General features: G+C 34.1%; 1 protein-coding gene across 1 annotated transcript in view; it reads right to left on the bottom strand.

Annotated features, from left to right (window-relative positions):
* Positions 1 to 23,954, bottom strand: part of LOC112397411 (UDP-glucuronosyltransferase 2C1-like) — a 33,891-nt gene continuing 9,937 nt past the window's right edge. The window contains exons 3-6 of the mRNA XM_024741605.1: positions 20,730 to 20,861; positions 8,440 to 8,527; positions 6,878 to 7,097; positions 1 to 534 (exon numbers count right to left, since the gene is read on the bottom strand). Of these exons, the coding sequence (XP_024597373.1) occupies positions 255 to 534; positions 6,878 to 7,097; positions 8,440 to 8,527; positions 20,730 to 20,861 (720 nt within the window). The 3' untranslated portion in view covers positions 1 to 254. The remainder of the gene's footprint in view (positions 535 to 6,877; positions 7,098 to 8,439; positions 8,528 to 20,729; positions 20,862 to 23,954) is intronic.

Raw genomic sequence — 23,954 nt, 5'->3', positions numbered from 1 at the left:
TTTAATGGTAGCAACTTCCATATGTTTATTTGTTTATCATCTCTTTTTAAAGAATAGATTATTTTAAACCTTAATTCTAAATCATGTGGCACATTTTGGGGGTGAGTCTTTGATCTTTGACTTGATAAGCTGAGGAATGGATAAGAACCCAGGAGAGTAGGAGAGGAATCTGTTCAAATCAGTGGCTGGATTAATTCAGATGGAGCTTATCAAGGTTTCCAGCCCAACTGTTAAAAAAACAAAAAAAAACCCCACTACTCTTTCTTTTTCTTCTTTGCAGTTTTACCAAACTTCCAGTAACAAAACAGGCAACATTTAGTGACCAGGAATATAAAAGTTGCCATGCATGCTAGCAGGAACCCAATCACATCCAAAGAATTGTACTGGTACCAGGTGAGGTTGTGGATGGCTGGCCGAAGGTGTTTGGCTCCTTTGTGGCGCATGATAAACTCAATCCAGAAGACTGCTCGGTCCAGGGGCTTCATAGGCTGATCATGGTGAATTCTTGATAACTTCATAGCATTCTCTTTATAGCTAAGGATTGAATAAATATGTAGATACTCACTTGAAAAATTTGTTAAGGACATGAAATACCTAAAATTTTTATATATTATCAAAGGTATATTACATAATTATTAATACATTATTTCATAAATATATCACTAAGGGCACAGAATGCACTTGAAAGTTTGTTTCCTCGAGATATTTCTAGATAAGGTGGTCTATCAGCTGGAATTCATTGGATGTTTCATAGTCTTAGTAATGATTGGAGGTAGGGGAAAAATAATTTCTAATTGGAAGTAGAATTTTAAAAGTTCAGAAATAGGAATGTAGAATATGTAAGTTGAGAATACAGAATTTGATCTCATTTGCTGAGTATGGTATTGGGAACATGATAGTGACAGGGAGCAGCATTGAGGGGTAGGTCTATGAGAAAGGAACCCCTTCCCCTTCCCCCTCAACCTTCTCCAGGTTCTGTCTGGAGTGTTAGTGTTAACAAGAAGCTAGTCTTCAACAGTAGCAAGAAAGATTTCAGTCTGTGATCTTCACGGCCCTGATATTTCAATTGAAAACAAAAAGCTTAATATGACCCTATGGGCAAGAAGTAGGGCCTGAGATTGAGTAGATGCTGGAAACTTTGCTTCAAGCAACAGAGGGATGCAAGTGTAGTGGTTAGAGGGAAAAATGGCAATAACTAGAACACTAACCCTTCTAATTTTAGTCAAGGAACAGAAGACCAGTCCCTGGTTTTGGTTTAAGTTTTTGAATGGCTGACTTAGAAAAAGGATTTCCTTGGGTTTGTGAAGGACATGAAGAAGGGAGGTTATTCTCCCATACTGAAGTGCAGTCACCATTGATGGAGAATACAGAACATTAAATTATAGAAAATAGTGGAACAGCATGTAGAAAGTTCTGAGGAAGATAATTGTGGCTAAAAAAAAAAAAATTATACAAAGTCCTGTTGCTCTTTGGTTAAAAAAAAAAATACTACAGGCATTTCTTAATACACAAGAATTTAAGGAGTAAATACCTCTGGATATATCTCAGGAAAACAAGGAAACAACAACAACAAAAGCTCCAAGACACAGAAACAAAATATTTGTCAGATAAAAAAATAATAAAATCGTTCAGGAATAGAAATACTGTAATAAAACATGAATTACATCAAGTCCATATAAACACCAAACTAATGCTAAACAATGTTGGAAATGTGGTCATGGACAAGATGTGTATGTTGTAAGCTTTGATAATGTTGTAATGATAATGCAGCTAACAGAAATTAACATGTGATGTTTAAGAGACATGGACTGGAAGTTGAGAATTGACTTCAAGTAAAAGTCATTCTATACTGACCAAAATTGGAAATATTCACAAAATAATTATTCTAATCTCTACTGTCAAAATTTGTTCATAGATTTATATTAAATTTTTAGTAAGAATTTATCTGATATTAAAGAAATATTTATCCAAAGCCTGGCAATACTTTTAATTTTAATGTTTTTTCCTCACAGAGTATATTTATTTGATTTTTATGAGAAAGAATAACATAATAAATATAATCATTCATCATAAGGAATTTATTTATCTATGATTACAGCTAATCTTCATGTTGTACAAAGTTCCCCACAATTTATTCACTGAAGTAAGTTTCAATTTACTGAAAGTTTGTAATTTTGTATAACATCTCTTCATTCCTCCAACTCCTAGCTCCTGGTAACCACCACTCTAGTATCTGTTTCTGTGTGTTTCACTTTTTATATACAAATATAAGTGCTATCATACAGTATTTTTCCTTCTCTGACTTATTTCATTTAGCATGATGCCATATTATCACAAATGCAAAGATTTCCTATTTTCTCTTTGCTGAATAATATTCCTTTATATACATATACCACATATTCCTTATCCTTTCATCCACTGACAGAAACTTAGGTTGTTTTCATATTTGGCTATTGTGAACAAGGCTGCAATGAACATGGGAGTGAAGATATCTCTTCCATATTCTGTTTTTATTCCCTTTAGATACATACCCAGAAGTAGGATTACTGGAGAGTGTAGTAGTTCTATTTTTAATCTTTTGAGGAGCCTCCATACTTCTTTTTTATAGTCACTGCACCATTTGCATTCCCACCAAGAGTGCACTAGAGTTCCCCATTCTTCATATCCTCACCAACACTTGTTATAACTTGTCTTTATTTTTTTTTTTTAAATAGACCTTTACTGGAGTATAATTGCTTCACAATCTATGTTACTTTCTTTTGTACAACAAAGTGAATCAGCCAAATGCATACATATATCCCCATATCTCCTCCCTCTTGAGCCTCCCTCCCACCCTCCCTATCCCACCCCTCTAGGTCATCGCAAAGCACCAAGCTGATCTCCCTGTGCTATGCTGCTGCTTCCTACTAGCTAATTATTTTACATTTCGTAGTGTATATATGTCGCTGCTACTCTAACTTCACCCCAGCTTCCCCCTTCCCCGCCGTGTCCTCAAGTTCATTCTCTATGTCTACATCTTTATTCCTGCCCTGCCACTAGGTTCATCAGTACCATTTTTTAAAATTCCATATATATGCGTTAGCATACGGTATTTGTTTTTCTCTTTCTGACTTACTTCACTCTGTGTGACAGATTCTAGGTCCATCCACCTCATTACATATAACTCAATTTTTTTTATGGCTGAGTAATATTCCATTGTATATATGTGCCACATCTTCTTTATCCATTCATCTGTCAATGGGCATTTAGGTTGCTTCCATGTCCTGGCTATTGTAAATAGTGCTGCAATGAATATTGTGGTACATATCTCTTTTTGAATTATGGTTTTCTCAGGGTATACGCTCAGGAGTGGCATTGCTGGGTCATATAGTAGTTCTATTTTTAGTTTTTAAAGGCATCTCCATACTATTCTCCATAGTGGTTGTATCAATTTACATTCCCATCAACAGTGCAAGAGGGTTCCCTTTTCACCACGCTCTTTCCAGCGTTCATTGTTTCTAGATTTTCTGATAATGGCCATTATGACCAGTGTGAGGTGATACCTCATTGTAGTTTTGATTTTATCTCTAATAATTAGTGATGTCGAGCATCTTTTCATGTGTTTGTTGGCAATCTGTATGTCTTCTTTGGTGAAATGTCTATTTAGGTCTTCTGCCCATTTTTTAATTGGATTCTTTTTTTTTTTTTTTTCTGATATTGAGCTCCATGAGCTGTTTGTACATTTTGGAGATTAATCCTTTGCCCATTGCTTTATTTGCAAATATTTTCTCACATTCTGAAGGTTGTCCTTATGATCATACACCATGATCAAGTGGGATTTATCCCAGGGATGCAAGGATTCTTCAGTATATGCACATCAATCAATGTGATACACCATATTAACAAATTAAGGAATAAAAACCATATGATCATCTCCATAGATGCAGAAAAAGCTTTTGTTCAATACCCATTTATGATAAAAACTCTCCAGAAAATGGGCATAGAGGGAACCTACTCAACATAATAAAGGCCATATATGACAAACCCACAGCAAACATCACACTCAATGCTGAAAAACTGAAAGCGTTTCCTCTAAGATCAGGAACAAGACAAGGATGTCCACTCTCGCCACTCTTATTCAGCATAGTTTTGGAGGTCCTAGCCACAGAAATCAGAAGAAAAAGACATAAGAGGAATACAAATTGGAAAAGAAGAAGTAAAACTGTCACTGTTTGCATATGACATGATGCTATATATAGAAAATCCTATAGATGCCACCAGAAAACTACTAGAACTAATCAATGAATTTGGTAAGGTTGCAGGATACAAAATTAATGCACAGAAACCTCTGGCATTCCTATATTCTAACAACAAAAAATCAGAAAGAGAAATTAAGGAAACAATCCCATTTACCATTGCAACAAAAAGAATAAAATACCTAGGAATAAACCTACCTAAGGAGCTGAAAGACTTGTACTCAGAAAACTATAAAACTCTGATGAAAGGAATCAAAGATGACATAAACAGATGGAGAAATATACCATGTTCTTGGATTGGAAGAATCAATATTGTGAAAATGACTATACTACCCAAAGCAATCTACAGATTCAATGCAATCCTTATCAAACTAATGGCATTCTTCACAGAATTAGAACAAAAATTTTTACAATTTGTATGGAAACACAAAAGACCCCGAATAGCCAAAGCAATTTTCAGAAAGAAAAACGGAGCTGGAGGAATCAGGCTCCAAGACTTCCAACTATACTACAAAGCTACAGTAATCAAGACAGTATGGTACTGGCACAGAAACAGAAATATAGGTCAATGGTACAGGATAGAAAGCCCAGAGATAGACCCATGCACATATGGTCACCTAATTTACGACAAAGGAGGCAAGAACATACAATGGAGAAAAGACAGTCTCTTCAATAAGTGGTGCTGGGAAAACTGGACAGCTACATGTAAAAGAATGAAATTAGAACACTACCTAACACCATACACAAAAATAAACTTCAAGTGGATTAAAGACCAGACACTCAAATGTAAGACAAGACACTATAAAATTCTTAGAGGAAAACATAGGAACTCCTTGACATAAACTGCAGCAAGATCTTTTTTGACCCACCTCCTAGAGTAATGAAAATAAAAACAAAAATAAACAAATGGGACTTAATGAAACTTAAAAGCTTTTGCACAGCAGAGGAAACAATAAACAAGATAAAAAGACAATATAACTTGTCTTTTGATGGTGGCCATTCTACCAGGTGTGAGGTGATACCTTATTAAGGTTTGGATTTGCATTTCCTGATGCTTAGTGACATCAAACTGCTTTTCATGTACGTGTTAGCCATTTGTGTGTCTTCTTTGGACAAGTATCTATTCAGTAACTCTGCTTTATAAGAGTTCTTTATATGTTTTGTATATTAACCTCTTATCAGATATGTACTTTGCAAGTATTTTCTTCCATTTTGCCAGTTGCTTTTCATTTTGTGGATCATTTCTTTTGCTGTGCAGAAGCTTTTAAGTTTGTTGTAGTCCCACTTGTTGATTTTTGCATTTGTTCATTGTGTTGTTGGTGTCATACCTAAAATATTGTTGGCAAAACCCTTGTCAAGGAATTTTTCCCCTTTGTTTTCTTCTGGGAGTTTCATGGTTTCAGGTTATGCTTTAGTATGTAATCCATTTCTAGTCAATGATTCTAAGTGATAGAAAATAGAGTTCCAAATTTCATTCTCCTGCATATGATTATCAATTTACCCCAGTACCATTTAATGAAGAGACAACCATTTTCCTATTGATTATTCTTGGCTCTTTTTTCAAATATTATTCAACTTTGTATATGAAGGTTTGTTTCAGTGCTCTCAATCCTGTCCTTTGGTCTATGTGTCTATTTTTATGCCAATACCATACTTTTAAATTTACTATAGCTTTGCAGTATAGTTTGAAGTAGGAAGTGGGATGCCTTCAGCTTCATTCTTCTTTCTCAGGACTTCTTTGGCTATTTGAGATATTTTGTGGCTTCATACAAATTTAGAATTGGTTTTTCTACTTCTGTGCCCCAAAAGGCTTTAGAAGCTGGTCACTCAGTTCACTCTTCCCTTCCTGGTGAGGAACTCTTTCTAGCTGGGAATTTCTCTGTTGGTGCTGAGCAATGCTGGCCTGGGGATGGGATGATGCAGGCATAAATAAGCTGTCTTCACTGTTCTTGTGTGATTATTCTTAGAGTTTTTTTGTTCCACATTGTTGCTAAAATTTCTTAAGTGAACTTTAGAGCTCTCCCAGAGATATTTTTGTTCATGGATAGTGTCTAATTGTTGATCTTTGTCAGGGGATAGGGAGGCTGGTGTCTTCTATGTCTCCACTTGGAGCTCTCAATTTTACTTCATTGACTTTCTCTTGAAATATTTTTAATTAAAAAGTAACATGATCCCATTTTTATAAGATTATTTTTCTTTTCTATTTATAAATTAGCACAAGGAAATAGCTGAGGTAATATTTCTACTGGTAATTGGTTATAGCTACATGAGGAGAGTTAAGTGGGTTTTCATTTTTATCTCCTTATGTTTTTGTCATATTGCCTGAATTCTTTATAATGGTAATATCTGCAATTTTTAAGAAATAAACAACAAACACTATTAATAAAAATAATAATATTTAGTAATAGCTTAGTTTATTTAAATAAATCTAGTATTTCTTTGAGATTGTACGTTGTTGCCCAGTAATCTATTGCCCAGGTGAATCTAAATGCATTCATAAAATTTGAAAGGTATAAGCCAATCATATTTAATGTTAGCCAGCCCCTGGTGATTATGTAAAAGTAATCAATTTAGTAGAATAAAACAATTTACTCCTTTTAAAATACTGATGCTTCTCAGAAAAGAATATATTCTATACTCACGAAGGGTTGTTAATAACTGCTTTCAAAGTGTTAAGCAGATCGGAACTTGTCATTCTTTGCAAGTCTACTTCAACAGCTGCCCCTTTGGCTTTTATACGAACAATATTATCATGCTGATCACCAAACAGAGGAATTCCCACCATAGGGACCCCATGGTAAATAGCTTCATAGATCCCATTGGTTCCACAGTGAGTAATAAAAGCTCTGGTCTTGGGATGACCTAAAAAGAAAAAAATATATATCATTATTCTATGTTGTAAGAGTTTCAGAAACAGAAAATCATGACACCTGTATAAATAATTCAATTATGGAGCATCTTCTATATAATTCTGTGCCATGAGGCCATATGTAAATGCCTATAAACTCTAAAGAAAGCAGCAATTGATTATTTCGTGCTAAGCAGCAACTAGTGATTCCAGCAATTAAGTGATCCCATAAGCCTCTGAAAGGTTTGCACAGAGTTAAATGATGAAAAATACTTGCCTTTGGACAAGTTTTTGGGGTGAGAATTCTTTAGTAAACAGGACTGAGGGATTTAAGAAAAAAATGCTTCTGTGGTCGGGGAAGGGGGGTAATATGTGCAGGGTTTCAATGTGAGAATGGCTAGAAAGATAAATGAGGGCAAGGTCATGAGGTTTCTGTTTAGGAAAATGGAATTTGCCCTTTATTTTGAGTAATATGGAACCATTTAAAACGTTATAGTTGGTGAAATGGTTTATTAGATTTTTTTCAAATAGTTATAGTGAGAAAAAGAGAAGAGAGGTGGGAGAAAATGGATACAGAGTCAGGATGATGCTGAAATATTGTACACAAAAGTTAATGAGAGCCTGATCTAAAGGTACTTTCCTTGACTCTGATTCTGAGGAGGGAGAGATTGCATCATAAATGTGAGAATTATAAATTCCATATTTATGTTAGAACTTAGCAAAGATTCTATCCTTGACCAAAGTCTAGTTAAACTCCTCTGAACTCTCTTCTCAACTGGCCCTGATTTGGGGGTTTATTTGTTTATCTCTGCATTGCCCAATTTTAGAAAGCATCCTACTAAGTCAGCTTAGCGAGACTCTTCCAACCTGATATCTGATCACCCTATGTAGCTGTTGCTTCGTACTTCAGCATCCTCCAAGTGATGTTTGCCTTCAGCAAGAATTTGATTCAGGCAGTTTTGCCAGGGTACCCACTTGGCCCTGAGGTTTCCTTAGTAATCTTCCATCCAGTGACACCCCCCACTCTGAACTTTGCCTACAAATTTTCCACTTTTCCTTTTTGCACTCAGAGTTGAGCCCAATCTCTCTGACTTACTGTAGAAGTCTATTGCAGTAGTAGCTATATGTATCATGATGGTTTTGAATAATGTGTGCCTTACAGTCTTTATCAAGTGCCATTTATAATTTTTTCTTTAGCAAGCTCCACAAGAAATGTGAAGAAGACATCAAGGGTTTTTTTTGTTGTTGTTTATTCCTTATTTTGAATAGAAATTTGTTGGATTTATTTGTTATTGAATAATCATTCAGATTATCCCTCATTCACTTCCATTTAATTTTGCTTCTCTTTGGTCTTACCAAGAAGATCATTCTGTGGAATCCACTCATATAGTCGGGTATTGGCTCCTAAAGTTTCTGGTTTCTTTCCTGTGTATCTCCATAGGACCTGTTAAGATAAATGCCTTTACTCTAGAAAATTATTAGAATCACATCCTATCAGAAGGAAGCAACTGACTTAGAATTAATCTGGTTCGGTGCCTCCAGGTAATACACAAGCAAACTGAGGCCTGAAGTGATTAAGTAATGAATGTTTTTAAACCATTGATGCTATAACCATGTTTACAAATGCTTGCAATAATCCTAATCGATAGGCTATCATCATCAGGTTAATTCTTACTTAGGAGATGAAGAAAAAAGATAACCTGTACCTGAAACAATTACATAGTGGTGTTACTAAGCCATTCTGGTAAAGAGAATTTTTGAAACAGTTTTCAGAGGCAAAGGGGAGAGATGTTATTTACCTCACTAAGAAACTGTTAGTGCTTTGACCTTTGTTATATATATATATGTATGTGTGTGTGTGTGTGTGTGTATATATATATATATACACACACACACACATTAATATAGAATCAAGCATTGCCTTTTTTAATTATAGTAAAATATACATAATGATACTTATCATTTTAAAGTATTGTAAGTATAGAATTTGGTGGCATTAAATACATCTATAATGTTTGTAACCATAAGCACTATCTATACCCCAGATATTTTCACCTTCCCTAACATAGACTCTGTACCATTAAGCAATAACTAACTCCCTATTTCCTCCACTCCCTAGCCCCTGGTAAAGTACATTCTACTTCATGTCTCTTTGAATTTGACTACTCTAGACATGTGATATAAGTGGAATCATACAGTATTTGCCCTTTTCCCACTTAACATTATTTCACTTAGCATTGTCTTCAAGGTCATGCATGTTGTACCATGCCAGAATTTCCTTTCTTTTTAAGGCTGAATAATATTCTGTTTTGTGTGTATAACACATTTTCTTTATCCACTCATTTACTATTGTGAATAATGTTGCTGTGAACATTGGTGTGCAAGTATTTGTTTGAGCCCCTGATTTCAATTCTTTTGGCTATATAGCCAGGATTAGAATTATTGGGTTATATGATAGCTCCGTGTTTAATTTTCTGACGAACCACAAAAATGTTTTCCAGAGAAGATGCATGATTTTGCTCTCCTACTAGCAATGCAGGAGGTCTCATTTCTCCATTAACACTTGTATTTTTTTTTTTTAAATAATAGCTGTCCTATGTGAAGTGGTATCTCTTTGTTCTTTGATTTGCATTTCCCTAATGATTAACGATGTTGAGCATCTTTTCATATACTTTTTGACCACTTGTATACCTTCTTTGGAGAAACGTCTATTCAAGTACTTTCCCCTTTTTCAATTGGGTTTTTGTTGCTGTTGTTGAGCTGTAGGAGTTCTTTATGTATTGTGCATGTTAATTCCTTGTCAGCGATATGATTTGCAAAGATTTCTTCCCAATCTGTACATTGTATTTTACTTTCTTGATAGTATCTTTTGATGCACAAAAGTTCTGCATTTGATGTAGTCCCATTTGATGTAGTCCAATTTATTTATTTATTTTTTTACTTTTTTTGCTTATGCTTTGGTGTTATATCTATGAAATCATGACATAATCCAATGTGATAAAGTTTTCCCTGAGAATTTTCTTGGGAAAGTGTTACAGTTTTACTGCTAAAGTTTGTCTCTGATCCATTTTCAGTTAACTTTTGCATATGGTGTAGGGTAAGGATACAACTTCAGTCTTTTGCATGTGGATATCAAGATTTTATCAGCATTATTTGTTGAGAAGAGACTGTCCTTTCCCCCAATTGAATGGTCTTGCACTCTTGTTGAAAATCAATTGACCATATATATGAGGATTAATTTCTGCATTTTCTTCTGTTCCATTGGGTTATATGCCTGTCCTTCTTCCAGTACAACAGTGTTAATTTACTGTAGGTATTATAGCATATTTCTAATTTCAATGTTTATAAATGTGGCTCCTTTAACTTTGTTGTTTTTCAAGATTTTTTTGTCTGATTGTAGTTCTTGTAGTTCCATATGAGGTTGAGGATTGGATTACTCATTTCTATAAAAAAGGCTGTTAGAGTTTTGATAGGCATTGCATTAATCTGTAGATTGCTTTGGATAGTATTGACTTCTTAACCATGTTAAGCGTTCCTATCTATGAACATGGGATGACTTTCCAAGTATTTAGGTATTCTTTATTTTCTTGCAGCAATAATGTTTTGTGGTTTTCAGCAGCAAATATTTTACTTCCTTAATTAGGTTCATTCTTAAGTATTTGTTTTGTTGTTCTTGTAAATGGAATTTTAAAAATTTCATGTTCAGTGTGTTCACTGACATTTATATAAACAAAACTGATTTTTGTATGTTAATCTTGTATTCTGCACTTTTGTTAAGTTTGGTAATTAGTTCTAGTAGCTTTTTCTGAATTCTTGAGATTTTCTATGCATAAGATCATGTCATCTGCAGATACACATTGTTTTACCTCTCTCTTTCCAATTTGGATGCCTTTCATTTCTTTTTCTTCTATAATCCCCATGCTAAAACTTCTAGTATAAGGTTATATAACAGCAGTGAAACAATACATCCTTGTATTGTTCCTGATCTTAGTTTCCACCATTGAGTATGGTATTAGCTGTGGGTTTTTCAGAAATACCCTGTATCATTTTGAGGGCTTTTCCCTCTATTCCTAGTTTCTTGAGAGTTTTTATCAGCAGAGAATGTTGGATTTTCTCAACTTCCTTTTCTGTGTAAGTTGAAATGATCATTTGATAGTGTTTTTATTTCCCCTTCATTATAATCATGTAATGCATTACATTGATTTACTTTTGGTAAATCAATGAATGTAATATTTATTTACTTTGCATAAATAGCATAAATACTATTTTACTACGGTGAATACTCTTTTCAACATTCTAGCGGATCTGATCTTCAAATATTTTCTTGAGTATTTTAATATCTATATTTAGAAATGATCATGACCCATAATTTTATTCTTGTGTGATGTCTTTATCTGGCTTTTGTAACAGGGAACATCTGGCCTCATAGAGTAATTCATTGTTTCCTTCTTTCCACATTTTTTGAATATTTGAAAAGGATTACCTTAATTATTCAATTCCTTAAACATTTGGTAGAATTTACCATTGATGTTATCTGACCCTGATTTTTCCTTTTTGGCAGGTCTTTGATTACTAATTCAGTATCTTAATTTGATATAGGTCTGTTGAAGTAATCTGTTTCATTTTTAGTCAGTGTAAGTAAATAGAGTTTTTCAAAGCATTTATCCACTTCTTCTAGATTGTCTAATTTTTGTTGTGCAACTTTTCACAATATCCTCTTTTGTTTTCCAGTTTTATGAGATATAATTGACATACAGCACTGTGTAAGTATAATGTGTACAGCATTATGATTCTACTCACATACATTATGAAATGATTCTCACAGCAGGTATAACATTAAAGAAATTAAAAAAAAGTTTCTTGACATGAAAACTCTTAGGATTTACTCTCTTAGCAATTTTCACATATAAAGTACAGCAGTGTTACCTAAATTTATGATGTATATTGCATCCCTAGTACTTATTTATCTTATAACTGGAAGTTTGAACCTTTTAACCACCTTCTTCCAATTGTCCCTTCCCCAATCCCCTGACTCCGATAACCACAAATCTGATCTGTTTTTCTGTGAGGTTGTTTGTTTCTTTTTTGTTTTTGAAGTAAAACTGACCTACAACACTATGATAGTATCTGTTACACAACATAGTGATTTGGTATTTCTATATGTGTCAAACTGATTATCATGATAAGTCTAGTTAAAACATGTGAAGATATTACATAGTTATTGTCCACGTTCCTCACACTGTACTTAGCAAAATAAATACAAATATATGTAAAATACTTGATTAAGTTGCTGATCTCTTAAGATTAAATGCATTTTAAACAACCTTGCCTTTTTACTTCCCTCACCACACTTACTGTTTTTGACATCATATTTTAAATCTTTTTGTTTTGTGTATCCCTTAACTAGTTATTGTGAGTATACATGATAGTATAATTTTGTCTTTTAGCCTTCCTTCTAGCTTAATACATGGCTGATTTACTGACTTTGCAGTATATTTGCCTTTACCAATGAGATTTTTCCTTTTGCAATTTTTATGTTTCTAGTTGTGGGCTTTTCTTTCTCACTTAGAGAAGTCCCCTTAACTTTTCTTGTAAACCTAGTTTGGTGGTGCTGAACTCTCTTAGCTTTTGGTTGCTTGTAAAACTTTTGAACTCTCCATCAAATCTGAATGAGAGCCTTACTGGGTAGAGTGTTCTTGGTTGTAAGTTTTCCCCTTTCATTATTTAAAATATATCCTGCCACTCCCTTCAGGCCTGCAGTGTTTCTGCTGACTAGTCAGCTTTTAGCCTTATGGGAGTTTCCTTGTACTTAACTTGTTCCTTTTTCCTTAGGCTTTTAAAATTCTCTCTTTATGTTTTATTTTTGCTGTTTCATTACAACATGTCTTGGTGTGGTCTTTGGGTTCATTCTATTTGGGATTGTCTCTGCTTGGATGACCATTTCCTTTCCCAAGTTAGGGAAGTTTTCAGCTATTATGGCTTCATTACTTTTTTTTTTTTTGAAGAGTTCACATATTAACAGGTTTAATGTTTTAATATAACTCTCTCACCAATTCTCTTTGTATCAAAATTTCAACTTGGGGTCTACAAGCTATGGGTGACTAATTTTCCAGTTCACAGTAATGCTAAAGATTTTTTTTTCTTTTAACCTTTATTGGAGTATAATTGCTTTACAATGGTGTGTTAGTTTCTGCTTTATAACAAAGTGAATTAGCTATACATACACATAGATACCCATATCTCCTCCCTCTTGCATCTCCCTCCCATCCTCCCTATCCCACCCTTCTAGGTGGTCACAAAGCACTGAGCTGATCTCCCTGTGCTATGTGGCTGCTTCCCACTAGCTATTTTACATTTGGTAGTGTAAATATGTCCATGCCACTCTCTCACTTCATCCCAGCTTACCTTTCCTCCTCCCCATGTCCTCAAGTCCATTCTCTACATCTGCGTCTTTATTCCTGTCCTGCCCTTAGGTTCTTCAAAACCATTTTTTCTTTTTTTAGATTCCATATATATGTTAGCATATGGTATTTGTTTTTCTCTTTCTGTCTCACTTCACTCTATATGACAGACTCTAGGTCCATCCACCTCACTACAAATAACTCAATTTCGTTTCTTTTTATGTATATATGTGCCACATCTTCTTTATCCATTCATCTGTCAATGGACACTTAGGTTGCTTCCATGTCCTGGCTATTGTAAACAGAGCTGCAATGAACATTGTGGTACATGACTCTTTTTTTTTTTTGAATTTTTGTATTTAATTTAATTTATTTTTTTATACATCAGGTTCTCATTAGTTATCCATTTTATACATATTAGTGTATATATGTCAATCTCAATTCATCACACCACTCCCCTCCACCACTTTCTCCACTTGGTATCCATACATTTGTTCTCTATGTCTGTGTCTCTATTGCTGCCCTGCAAACTGGTTCATCTGTACCATTTTTCTAGGTTCCACATTTATGCTTTAATATACAACATTAGTTTTTCTCTTTCTGACTCACTTCACTCTGTATGACAGTCTCTAGGTCCATCCACCTCACTACAAATAACTCAATTTCTTTACTCTTTATGGTTGAGTAATATTCCATTGTATATGTATACAACATCTTCTTTATCCATTAATCTGTCGATGGGCATTTAGGTTGCTTCCATTACCTGGCTATTGTAAATAGTGCTGCAATGAACACTGGGGTGCATGTATCTTTTTGAATTATGGTTTCCTTTGGGTATATGCCCAGTAGTGGGATTGCTGGGTCATATGGTAATTCTATTTTTAGTTTTTTAAGGAACTTCCATACTGTTCTCCATAGTGGCTGTATCAATTTACATTCCCAACAACAGTGCGAGAGGGTCCCCTTTTCTCCACACCCTCTCCAGCATTTACTGTTTGTAGATTTTTTGATGATGGTCATTCTGACCTGTGTGAGGTGACATCTCATTGTAGTTTTGATTTGCATTTCTCTAATGATTAGTGATGTTGAGCATCTTTTCATGTGTTTGTTAGCCATCTTTCTTTGGAGAAATGTCTATTTAGGTCTTCTGCCCATTTTGGATTGGGTTTTTTGTTTTTTTGATATTGAGCTGCATGAGCTGCTTGTAAATTTTGGAGATTAATCCTTTGTCAGTTTCTTCAAATACAAATATTTTCTTCCAGACTGAAGGTTGTCTTTTCATCTTGTTTATGGTTTCCTTTGCTGTGCAAAAGATTTTAAGTTTCATTAGGTCCCATTTGTTTATTTTTTATTTCCATTTCTCTAGGAGGTGGGTCAAAAACCATCTTGCTGTGATTTATGTCATAGAGTGCTGTGCCTATGTTTTCCTCTAAGAGTTTTATAGTGTCTGGCCTTACATTTAGGTCTTTAATTCATTTTGAGTTTAGTTTTGTGTATGGTGTTAGGGAGTGTTCTAATTTCATTCTTTTACATATAGCTGTCCAGTTCTCCCAGCACCACTTATTGAAGAGTGTTTCCCCCATTGTATGTTCTTACCTCTTTTATCAAAGATAAGGTGATGAGGGGCTTCCCTGGTGGCGCAGTGGTTGAGAGTCCGCCTGCCTATGCAGGGGACATGGGTTCGTGCCCTGGTCCTGGAGGATCCCGTATGCCGTGGAGTGGCTGGGCCCGTGAGCTATGGCCACTGGGCCTGTGCGTCTGGAGCCTGTGCTCCACAATGGGAGAGGCCACAACAGTGAGAGGCCCGCGTACTGGAAAAAAAAAAAGATAAGGTGACCATATGTGCGTGGGTTTACCTCTGGGCTTTCTATCCTGTTCCATTGATCTATATTTGTTTTTGTGCCAGTACCATACTGTCTTGATTACTGTAGCTTTGTAGTATAGTCTAAAGTCCAGGAGCCTGACTTCTCTAGCTGTTTTTCTTTCTCAAGATTGCTTTCGCTATTCAGGGTCTTTTGTGTTTCCATACAAATTGTGAAATTTTTTTGTTCTAGGTCTGTGAAAAATGCCATTGATAGCTTGATAGGGATTTCATTGAATCTATAGATTGCTTTGTCTAGTATAGTCATTTTCACAATGTTGATTCTTCCAATCCAAGAACATGGTATATCTCTCCATCTTTTTTTTTTTTCCTGTTCAGCTTCAGTGTTTTCCAGTACTTTATCTTTCAGCTCACTGCTCTCTTTCTCTGTATCATCTAATCTGCTATTGATTCCTTCTAGTATATTTTTCATTTCATTTTTTGTATTATTCATCTCCATTTTATTCTTCTTTATATTTTCTAACTCTTTGTTAAAAACTTCTAACTTCTCACTCTGTTCATCTAATCTTCTCCTGAGTTCTTTGAACATCTTTACAGTCATTACATTACACTCTCTATCAAGTAGATTGTTATGTGCACTTCACTTAGTTCTTTTTTAGGGTTTCATATTGTTGCTTCATTTGGAACATATTCCTCTGTCACCTTATTTCATCTAATTTGCTGATTTTTTTAATATATATATATCTGGTATGTTGGTTACATTGCCTGACATTGGAGAAGTGACCTTTTGCAGGAGACATCCTATGTGTCCAAGCACTGCACTCTCCTCTAGTAATGAGAGCTACATGCTGTAGGGCAGCTCCAATTTGGGCTTCATGGGATCTTCTGTGTTGTGTGTTGACTACTATGAGCACTTGGCTCTTCTGAAAGTAATCCCCACTCACCTTCAAAGCCAGTGTTCTGAAGGCTTGACTTCCTGGTGCAGGAGATGTGTGCTGGGGAGCCCAATGTTTGGCTCAAACTGTACACACCTTGGAAACAACCTCTGCTAATTTGCTCACTTTGAAATACGAATCTTTTTTTTTATAGATGACTTTTGTTTTATTTTATTTTAATTTTTATTGGGGTATAGTTGACTTACAATGTTGTGTTAGTTTCATGTGTACAGCAAAGTGAATCTGTTATGCATATACATATATCCATTCTTTTTAAGATTCTTTTTTCATATAGGCCATTACAGAGTATTGAGTAGAATTCCATGTGTTATGCAGTAGGTCCTTATTAGTTATCTATTTTATATATAGTAATGTATATGTGTCAGTCTCAGTCTTCCAATTTATCCCTCCCCCACTCTTACCCCCCTGTAACCATAAGTTTATTTTCTGTTCTTTTGAGTTTTTCCATAACATTGTATGAAAATCCCAAAAGAACTTTTTGGCCAAGCCAATAGATAAGGTAACTTGAAGCCTTTTTTTAGATTCCACATGTAAACGATATCATATGATATTTGTCTTTCTCTGACTCACTTCACTCAGTATGCCAATCTCCAGGTCCAACCATGTTGCTGCAAATGGCATTATTTTGTTCTTATTTTGGTTCTTTGTTCTTTTCTCTTAACCATACTGCTTCTCCATCACTCCTATCTGGCTCATTGTGGTTCCTTCTTTATATCTTTAGTTGTAGAAGATCTTTTCTGCTCATTTTCTTTTTCTCATCAGTAGTTCCTCTGCAAATCAGAGCTATTTTTGTGTGCCTGTGAGAAGAGGTGAGATTGGGGTTTTCCTACTCTTCCATCTTGGACACAGCTCCATCATATCCTCTGATAATATTTTAATCTCTGTACAGCCATTAGTAATCTCCCTAGGTTCATTTCTGATTTTAATTATTTGCATATACTCGATTTTTCCTCTTTGCTAATCTAGCTAAAGTTTTGATAATTTCCCTTTTTCAGAGAACCAGCCTTTGGTTTTATTGATTTTCTCTGTTTTTTGTTTGTTTGTTTTGTTTATCTCTGCTCTAGTCTTTATTAGTTCTTTCCTTCTGCTAGCTTTTGGTTTAGTTTGTCCTCTTTTTATAGTTCTTTAAAATATAAGATTAGGTAATTGATTTTAGATCATTATTCTTTTTCAATGTACGTACTTGCAGCTATAAATTTCTCTCTGAACTCTGCTTTCTCTGCATCTCTTTCTTTGGTCTCTTGTGTTTTCATTCATTTAAACAAACATTTTCATATTACTTTTGTAATTTATTCTTTGACCTATTGATGGTTAACTGCAATAGCATAAAAACATGTGCTCCTTTATAGATCCATCCAGCTCTTTCTATAATTGATGACATAAATTACATACATATACATACTGTTCCTAATTACATAGATCAATAATTGTTTTTATAAATTTTTATTTTAATCATTGAAAATTTTTTTTTTTTTTGTGGTACACAGGCCTCCCACTGTTGTGGCCTCTCCTGTTGCGGAGCACAGGCTCCGGATGCACAGGCTCAGCGGCCATGGCTCACAGGCCCAGCCACTCTGCAGCATGTGGGGTCTTCCCAGACTGGGACATGAATCCGTGTCCCCTGCATCGGCAGGCGGACTCTCAACCACTGCGCCACCAGGGAAGCCCAAGAAAAAATTTTAATAAATGGAGTTACAACAAAAATAACAATAATACTAGTTTTTATTATTGCCTTTACTGCAATTTTACCTCACTGCAGATCTTTATTTCTTCTTATGGTTTTGTGTTACTGTTTAGCAACCTTTCATTTCAACAAGAAGTATTCCCTTTTGCATTTTTTACAGGGAAAGTCTAGTGTTAATCATGTCCCTCAACTTTTGTTTATCTGGGAATGTCTTAATTTCTACTCTTTAAAAAAATTTTTTTAAGGCCACACTGTGTGGCATGTGGGATCTTAGTTCCCCACCACGGATCAAACCCATGGCCCTTGCATTGGGAGTGTGGAGTCTTAAATACTGGACCACCAGGGAAGTCTCTACTTCATTATTGAAGGACATTTTGCCTGATATAAAACTCTCAGTTAACAAGTTTGTATTTCAGCACTTTAAATTTATCAATCCACTGCCTTTTGGCCTCCAGTGTTTCTGATGAGAAATTGCCTGATCACTTTATTGAAGATATCTTTTAGGTGATGAATTCTTTCTCTTGTTTCTTTCAAAAGTCACTCACTATCTTTGTTTTTCACCAACTTGAATATAATGTGTCTTGGTGTAGGTGCCTTTGACTTTATCCAACTTGAAGTTCACTAAGCTTCTTGGATTTGTAAATTTATGTATTTTATTAAATTGGGACTATGTTAAGCCATTACTTCTTTAAATATTCTTTCTGCCCATTCTGCCCATTTCTGTCTTTCTGGGACTCCCACAATGTGTATGCTCATTCACAGGATGGTGTCCCACAAGTCCCTTAGGCTTTGCTCATTTTTCTTCATTCATTTTTCTTCCTTGAACTCGATAATTTCAAATATCCTTCCTTCAAGTTTGCTGATGCTTTTGCCTGCTCATGTCTGGTTTTGAACCCCTGAGGTGAACTTTTCATTATAGTTATTGTAATTTTTATCCTCTGGAATTTCTTTTTGATTCTTTTTAAAAATAATTTCTTTCTCATTATCAATATTTCCTTTTGTTCCTCCATCATTTTCTTCTCTTTATCATTGTCTTCCCTTAGTTCTTTGTACATCTTTAAAAATGTGGTTTTAAAGGCTTTTTCTAGTAATTCCAAAATCCAGGCTCCCTCAAGAATGGTTTCTCTCAGTTTATTTTGTTTCTTTGTTTGGGCCATACTTTCATCTATCTTTGTATGCCTTGTGATATTTTTCGAGTATTGTACATTTGCTTTTTATAATGTTCTATCTTCAGAAATCAGATTTGCCCCTTGTTAGAGTTTGGTTTTGTTGTTGCTGTTGTTGAAGTGTTTCTCTTTGCTAGAAACCAGGGTGAGGTTAAAGTTTTAGGTCTTCTCAGGTATTTTATGAGCCAGTGTTTTTCTCTGGACATGCACATAATTTTGTAAATTCCACTATTTGTGAGGTTGTTTTTTTTAAATGTCTAATTCTCTAATGCCTGGCTCCCAAATGGAGAAAAAAGTAAAAAAAAAAAACAAAACTTATCCTTTAAAATGCCTGGAAGTTGCTTCTTCTAATGAATGTTGAAACAACTGTGCCCAGCTTCTGTGCATATACCTCAATGACCATGGGCAGTAATCAGCAATTAGAATGCAGAACCACAGTATTTGGAGGATAAGGTCTTATTGTCTACCGGTTCCACCAAATTACACCAGGAATGCAGGCATGTTGGCTGCCATGGGACAGAGTGATGAAGACTTTGAAGATGCTGCTATTCTAAAAGGATGACATTGACTAAAATTAACCATAGTTCCCACTCAGTTTTTCCACTGTGAGTTGCAAGTGCTCAGTTAGAGTCCAGAGTTCCAATATAGTTACTTCAGACAGTTTTTGCTAGTACAATTTTGTTTAGGTAGAGAGACAGGTCTTACTGCTTCCTAGTCTACCCTGGTTTCACCCCTAAACATTGTATTTTAGTGCAATTGAAAGTTTAATATTTTTATGAAGATGGAATTTAGATTAAATATTTAGATGGGTGCTGCTTCCACAAAACAATTATTGAAAGTAATTTGGTTATGAATACAATAATTATTGTGAGCATTTGTAACTTAAATTTACATGCAATTTTCTATTTTAACTAAATGTAGGGGGAAAAAGTGTTCATGGTGGTTAAAAACAATGCCACTCAGTTATAACCTAGAATGGTATAAATAAAAAGTTATAATTTTGGGGAACTTCAAGGAGTGAACTGCATAAATCTTGTACTGTATTATTAAAGATTTTAACTGTTTAAAATGAAGAGTATCTATTTAGGAGTATTCCAGGAATCTAAGTTGTCAATTCCAGGCTCAACCATGGCCTGGCACAAATCCATTAATTATAAGGAAATATAGTCCTAAGGCATCCAGTGAATTAAGGCTGTATTTTTGAATATCTATTCCTTTATTCTCCATCAAGGTAGTTGTAACTTGTGTATATGTCTCAGATTAAAAAATAAAGAAACAAACCAAAAAACTCAATAAACACCAAAAAACAATGTTAGATTACATGGAAGCCTTAAAACCTAGACACAAAGCTGACTGATTGTTTGACAGTAGTGAATGATTAAGTTTTAGGTCATTATTTAAAGAAAATTGTGCAATATGTTTTCCTGTTAGTAATGTCAGGTTTAAAGCAAGATAAGAATCAAATATCCTGTTTTACCATTTAATATTTTTTCTTTACAGTTCAGTTAAATTGACACTAACAATACCAATAACTTTTCCTACGTTTTTAAGCACACTTTTAAGGATATCTTCATGGAATTTAAAGAAGCTGTCACTGAAAAAGTAAGATTATCTGACCTTCTGAGGAATCTGGGCAAGGGCTGATGCAATCACATTAGACTTTTCTTCTGTGAGGTTTTTGATCATTGACCCCAGAGTAAACACCACAACTCCATGTTTTCCAGAGCTTTGAACAAACTCTTCTAACTCCTGTGAGGGAAATAGTCTTTGTTATATGAAAGTTGATATTTACAAGAATGTCACACACTTTTCTCAATATGTCTGAATTCTTAGAACACTTCTGTTTTTTCGTATGTTAACCATTTCAGTGTACAAAATATAACCTGAAATCACTGGTTATTAAGCAAATTAAAAATGATTTAAATGGAGGTTCCCTTCAGCATGATAGAGAGGTGTGTGTGTGTGTGTTTACAAATTATTGACTACATGTTATCTTCTACCAATTACAGAGCTCTTTACATGTATGATTTAACTTAGATATGTGGGAATCTTAAGAGATATGTATACATTTACAGATGAGAAAGCTATCTCAGTAAGGTTAAGTAATTTGTCCAAGTCTATGCAGCAGTAGCTGGCAGAGCCAAATTTCTAGTTTAAGTTAAATAGTTCTGGTGCTTCACTTTATATTTAGTTTTGGATGCTAATAAGATTATCATTCATTTTTCTGCTGAATCGCAGTCAGTATAATGACATACTTTTAGTATATTTACTTTTTTCTGTTTTCTAAATTTCAATTTTCTTTTATTTTGGTTATATTTTCTCTTCGTATAAACTTCCACAAACACATTTAGAAATGAGGTAGACGTATAAATTCCTGACCGTATAAGACATGCAGAAAGAACTATAATGAATACTCTGAGGTTAACAGTAATATAGTAGAAATATATCGTTTTCCATTAAAAATAAAAATATCATATCTAATTATAATGGAGTAAAAAGAAATCTTTTCATCCTATACTCTGAGGTTAACAGTAATATAGTAGAAATATATGGCTTTCCATTAAAAATAAAAATATCATATCTAATTATAATGAAGTAAAAAGAAATCTTTTCATCCTATGTTGAACTAGTAACAAAACTAATTCAACCAAATAAGAGAAGATAAAAATGTGTAAGACTTAAAGTGGAAAGACAAGGAAGAAATTTATATTAAGGAATTAACTCACATGATTATGGAGTTTGGAAAGTTTAATCTGCAGAATAGGCCATAAGGCTGGAGACTCAGATAAGAGCCATTGCTCTAGTTCAAGTCTGAAGGCTGTCTACTGGCAGAATTCTTATTTTGCTTGGGAGTGTTCAGTTTTTGTTCTATTCAGGTCTTCAACTAATTGGATGAGCCTCAGCCACATAATGGAGGGCAATTTGTTTACTCAAGGTCCACATATTTAAATGTTTATGTCATCCAAAAATATCCTCACAGAAACTTCCAGAATGATGTTTGGCTAAATATCTGGGTACCTGGCCCAGGTAAATTGATGTATAAAATTAACTGTTACACTGTATTTATAGATGGATTGATATAATATGTAAAGCTATCAATCACTTCAAATTTATTTTCAATTATATCGTCATATTCTTCAGATACTAGGAAATATTTTAAAAAGTATATAAAAACACATTTTCATAAATAATGAATAAACTTTGAAAAAGAAAAAGGAGTACTGGAGACTATTTCAATCCGATAATAATAAACAATACAAAATGAAATCTACTGACCTGCTAACAAAGTCAACAATAGAATAAAGTAGTGAGGCCAGAAAGAGAGCCATGAGTATGTGAAAGCCTCCTGTATGATAAGATGATATAATTCATTGGGATAATCAGTGAGAAAATATCACACTGAGTGGATGGTTTATTAACTGGTGGTACAATAATATGTTCATTATTCAGACAAAAAATGGAGGTGAATATTTACCTCCTATCATGTATTAATTTTAAAAATCTGAATGGATTAAATGTATCATGTTAAAATATAATATTATACATTTAAAAATAAAAAATAGGAGAATGTCTTTTTAAACTTAGTAAAGAGAAAAATATTTTAAATGAGATTTTTAAAAGTACAAATCATAATGTATAAAAAGATGGATTTGATTACATCAAATTTGGTACTTTATGTTTAAAAAAGGTAATTAGAGAAAATATTAACAAATATATGGAGTCATGGGAGAAGATGTTTGCAATGGCTAGATCAAGGATTTATACTTAGATATTCTAAATGATGGAAAGAATTGATATTACTTGAAAAAAAAAAGATTATCCAAAAATATACTAAATATATGAGTTTCACAAAGGGAAAATAAGGATAATTGATGTTTCTGAAACAATGTTCAACTTTGCTATAAATGGAGATTACAAATAAAATTCATCAGTGTGATACCCCTTTACCTCTGTGAAACTGACCCGTATTAGAAAATAGAATAATAATCAAGGTCTAGATAAAATGTGGAAGATGTAACCCCCTAAGCATTCCTGATACCAAAATTCTCTGCTACAGTCAGAATGAATGAAATGAATTTACAAATAGAAACTTGGATACATATGAAAAAAATTATATATACTAATAAGAATGAGAAAATGTGAATTATAGCATAACATCATTTATATAATTAAACAACTCAAATCATTTCTACATATAGTTTAAGGATACACAGTTATCTGTTTAAATTGAAATAAGACCTAAATAGACATTTATCCAAAGAAGATATACAGATAGCCAAAAAACACATGAAAAGCTACTCAACATCACTAATTATTAGAGAAACACAAATCAAAATTTCAATGATGTATCACCTCAGACCAGTCAGAATGGCCATCATCAAAAAATCTACAAACAATAAATGCTGGAGAGGATGTGGAGAAAAGGGAACCCTATTGCACTGTTGGTGAGAATGTAAATTGATACAACCACTATGGAGAACACTATGGAGGTTCCTTAAAAAGCTAAAAATAGAATTACCATATGACCCAGCAATCCCACTACTGGGCATAAACCCAGAGAAAACCAATATTCAAAAAGACACATGTATCCCAATGTTCTTTGTGGCACCATTTACAATAGCCAGGTAATGGAAGCAACCTAAATGCCCATCAACAGATGAATAGATAAAGAAGATGTGGTACATATAGACAATGGAATATTACTCAGCCATAAAAAGGAACAAAACTGGGTCATTTGTAGAAATGTGGATGGACCTAGAGACTGTCATACAGAGTGAAGTTAAATCAGAAAGAGAAAAATATCACACATTAACAGATGTATGTGGAATCTAGAAAAATGGT

Source organism: Neophocaena asiaeorientalis, unplaced genomic scaffold, assembly GCF_003031525.2.
Source record: "Neophocaena asiaeorientalis asiaeorientalis breed wild unplaced genomic scaffold, Neophocaena_asiaeorientalis_V1.1 scaffold445, whole genome shotgun sequence".
Lineage (NCBI taxonomy): Eukaryota > Metazoa > Chordata > Mammalia > Artiodactyla > Phocoenidae > Neophocaena > Neophocaena asiaeorientalis.
This window is presented reverse-complemented; position numbering and strand designations above follow the sequence as displayed.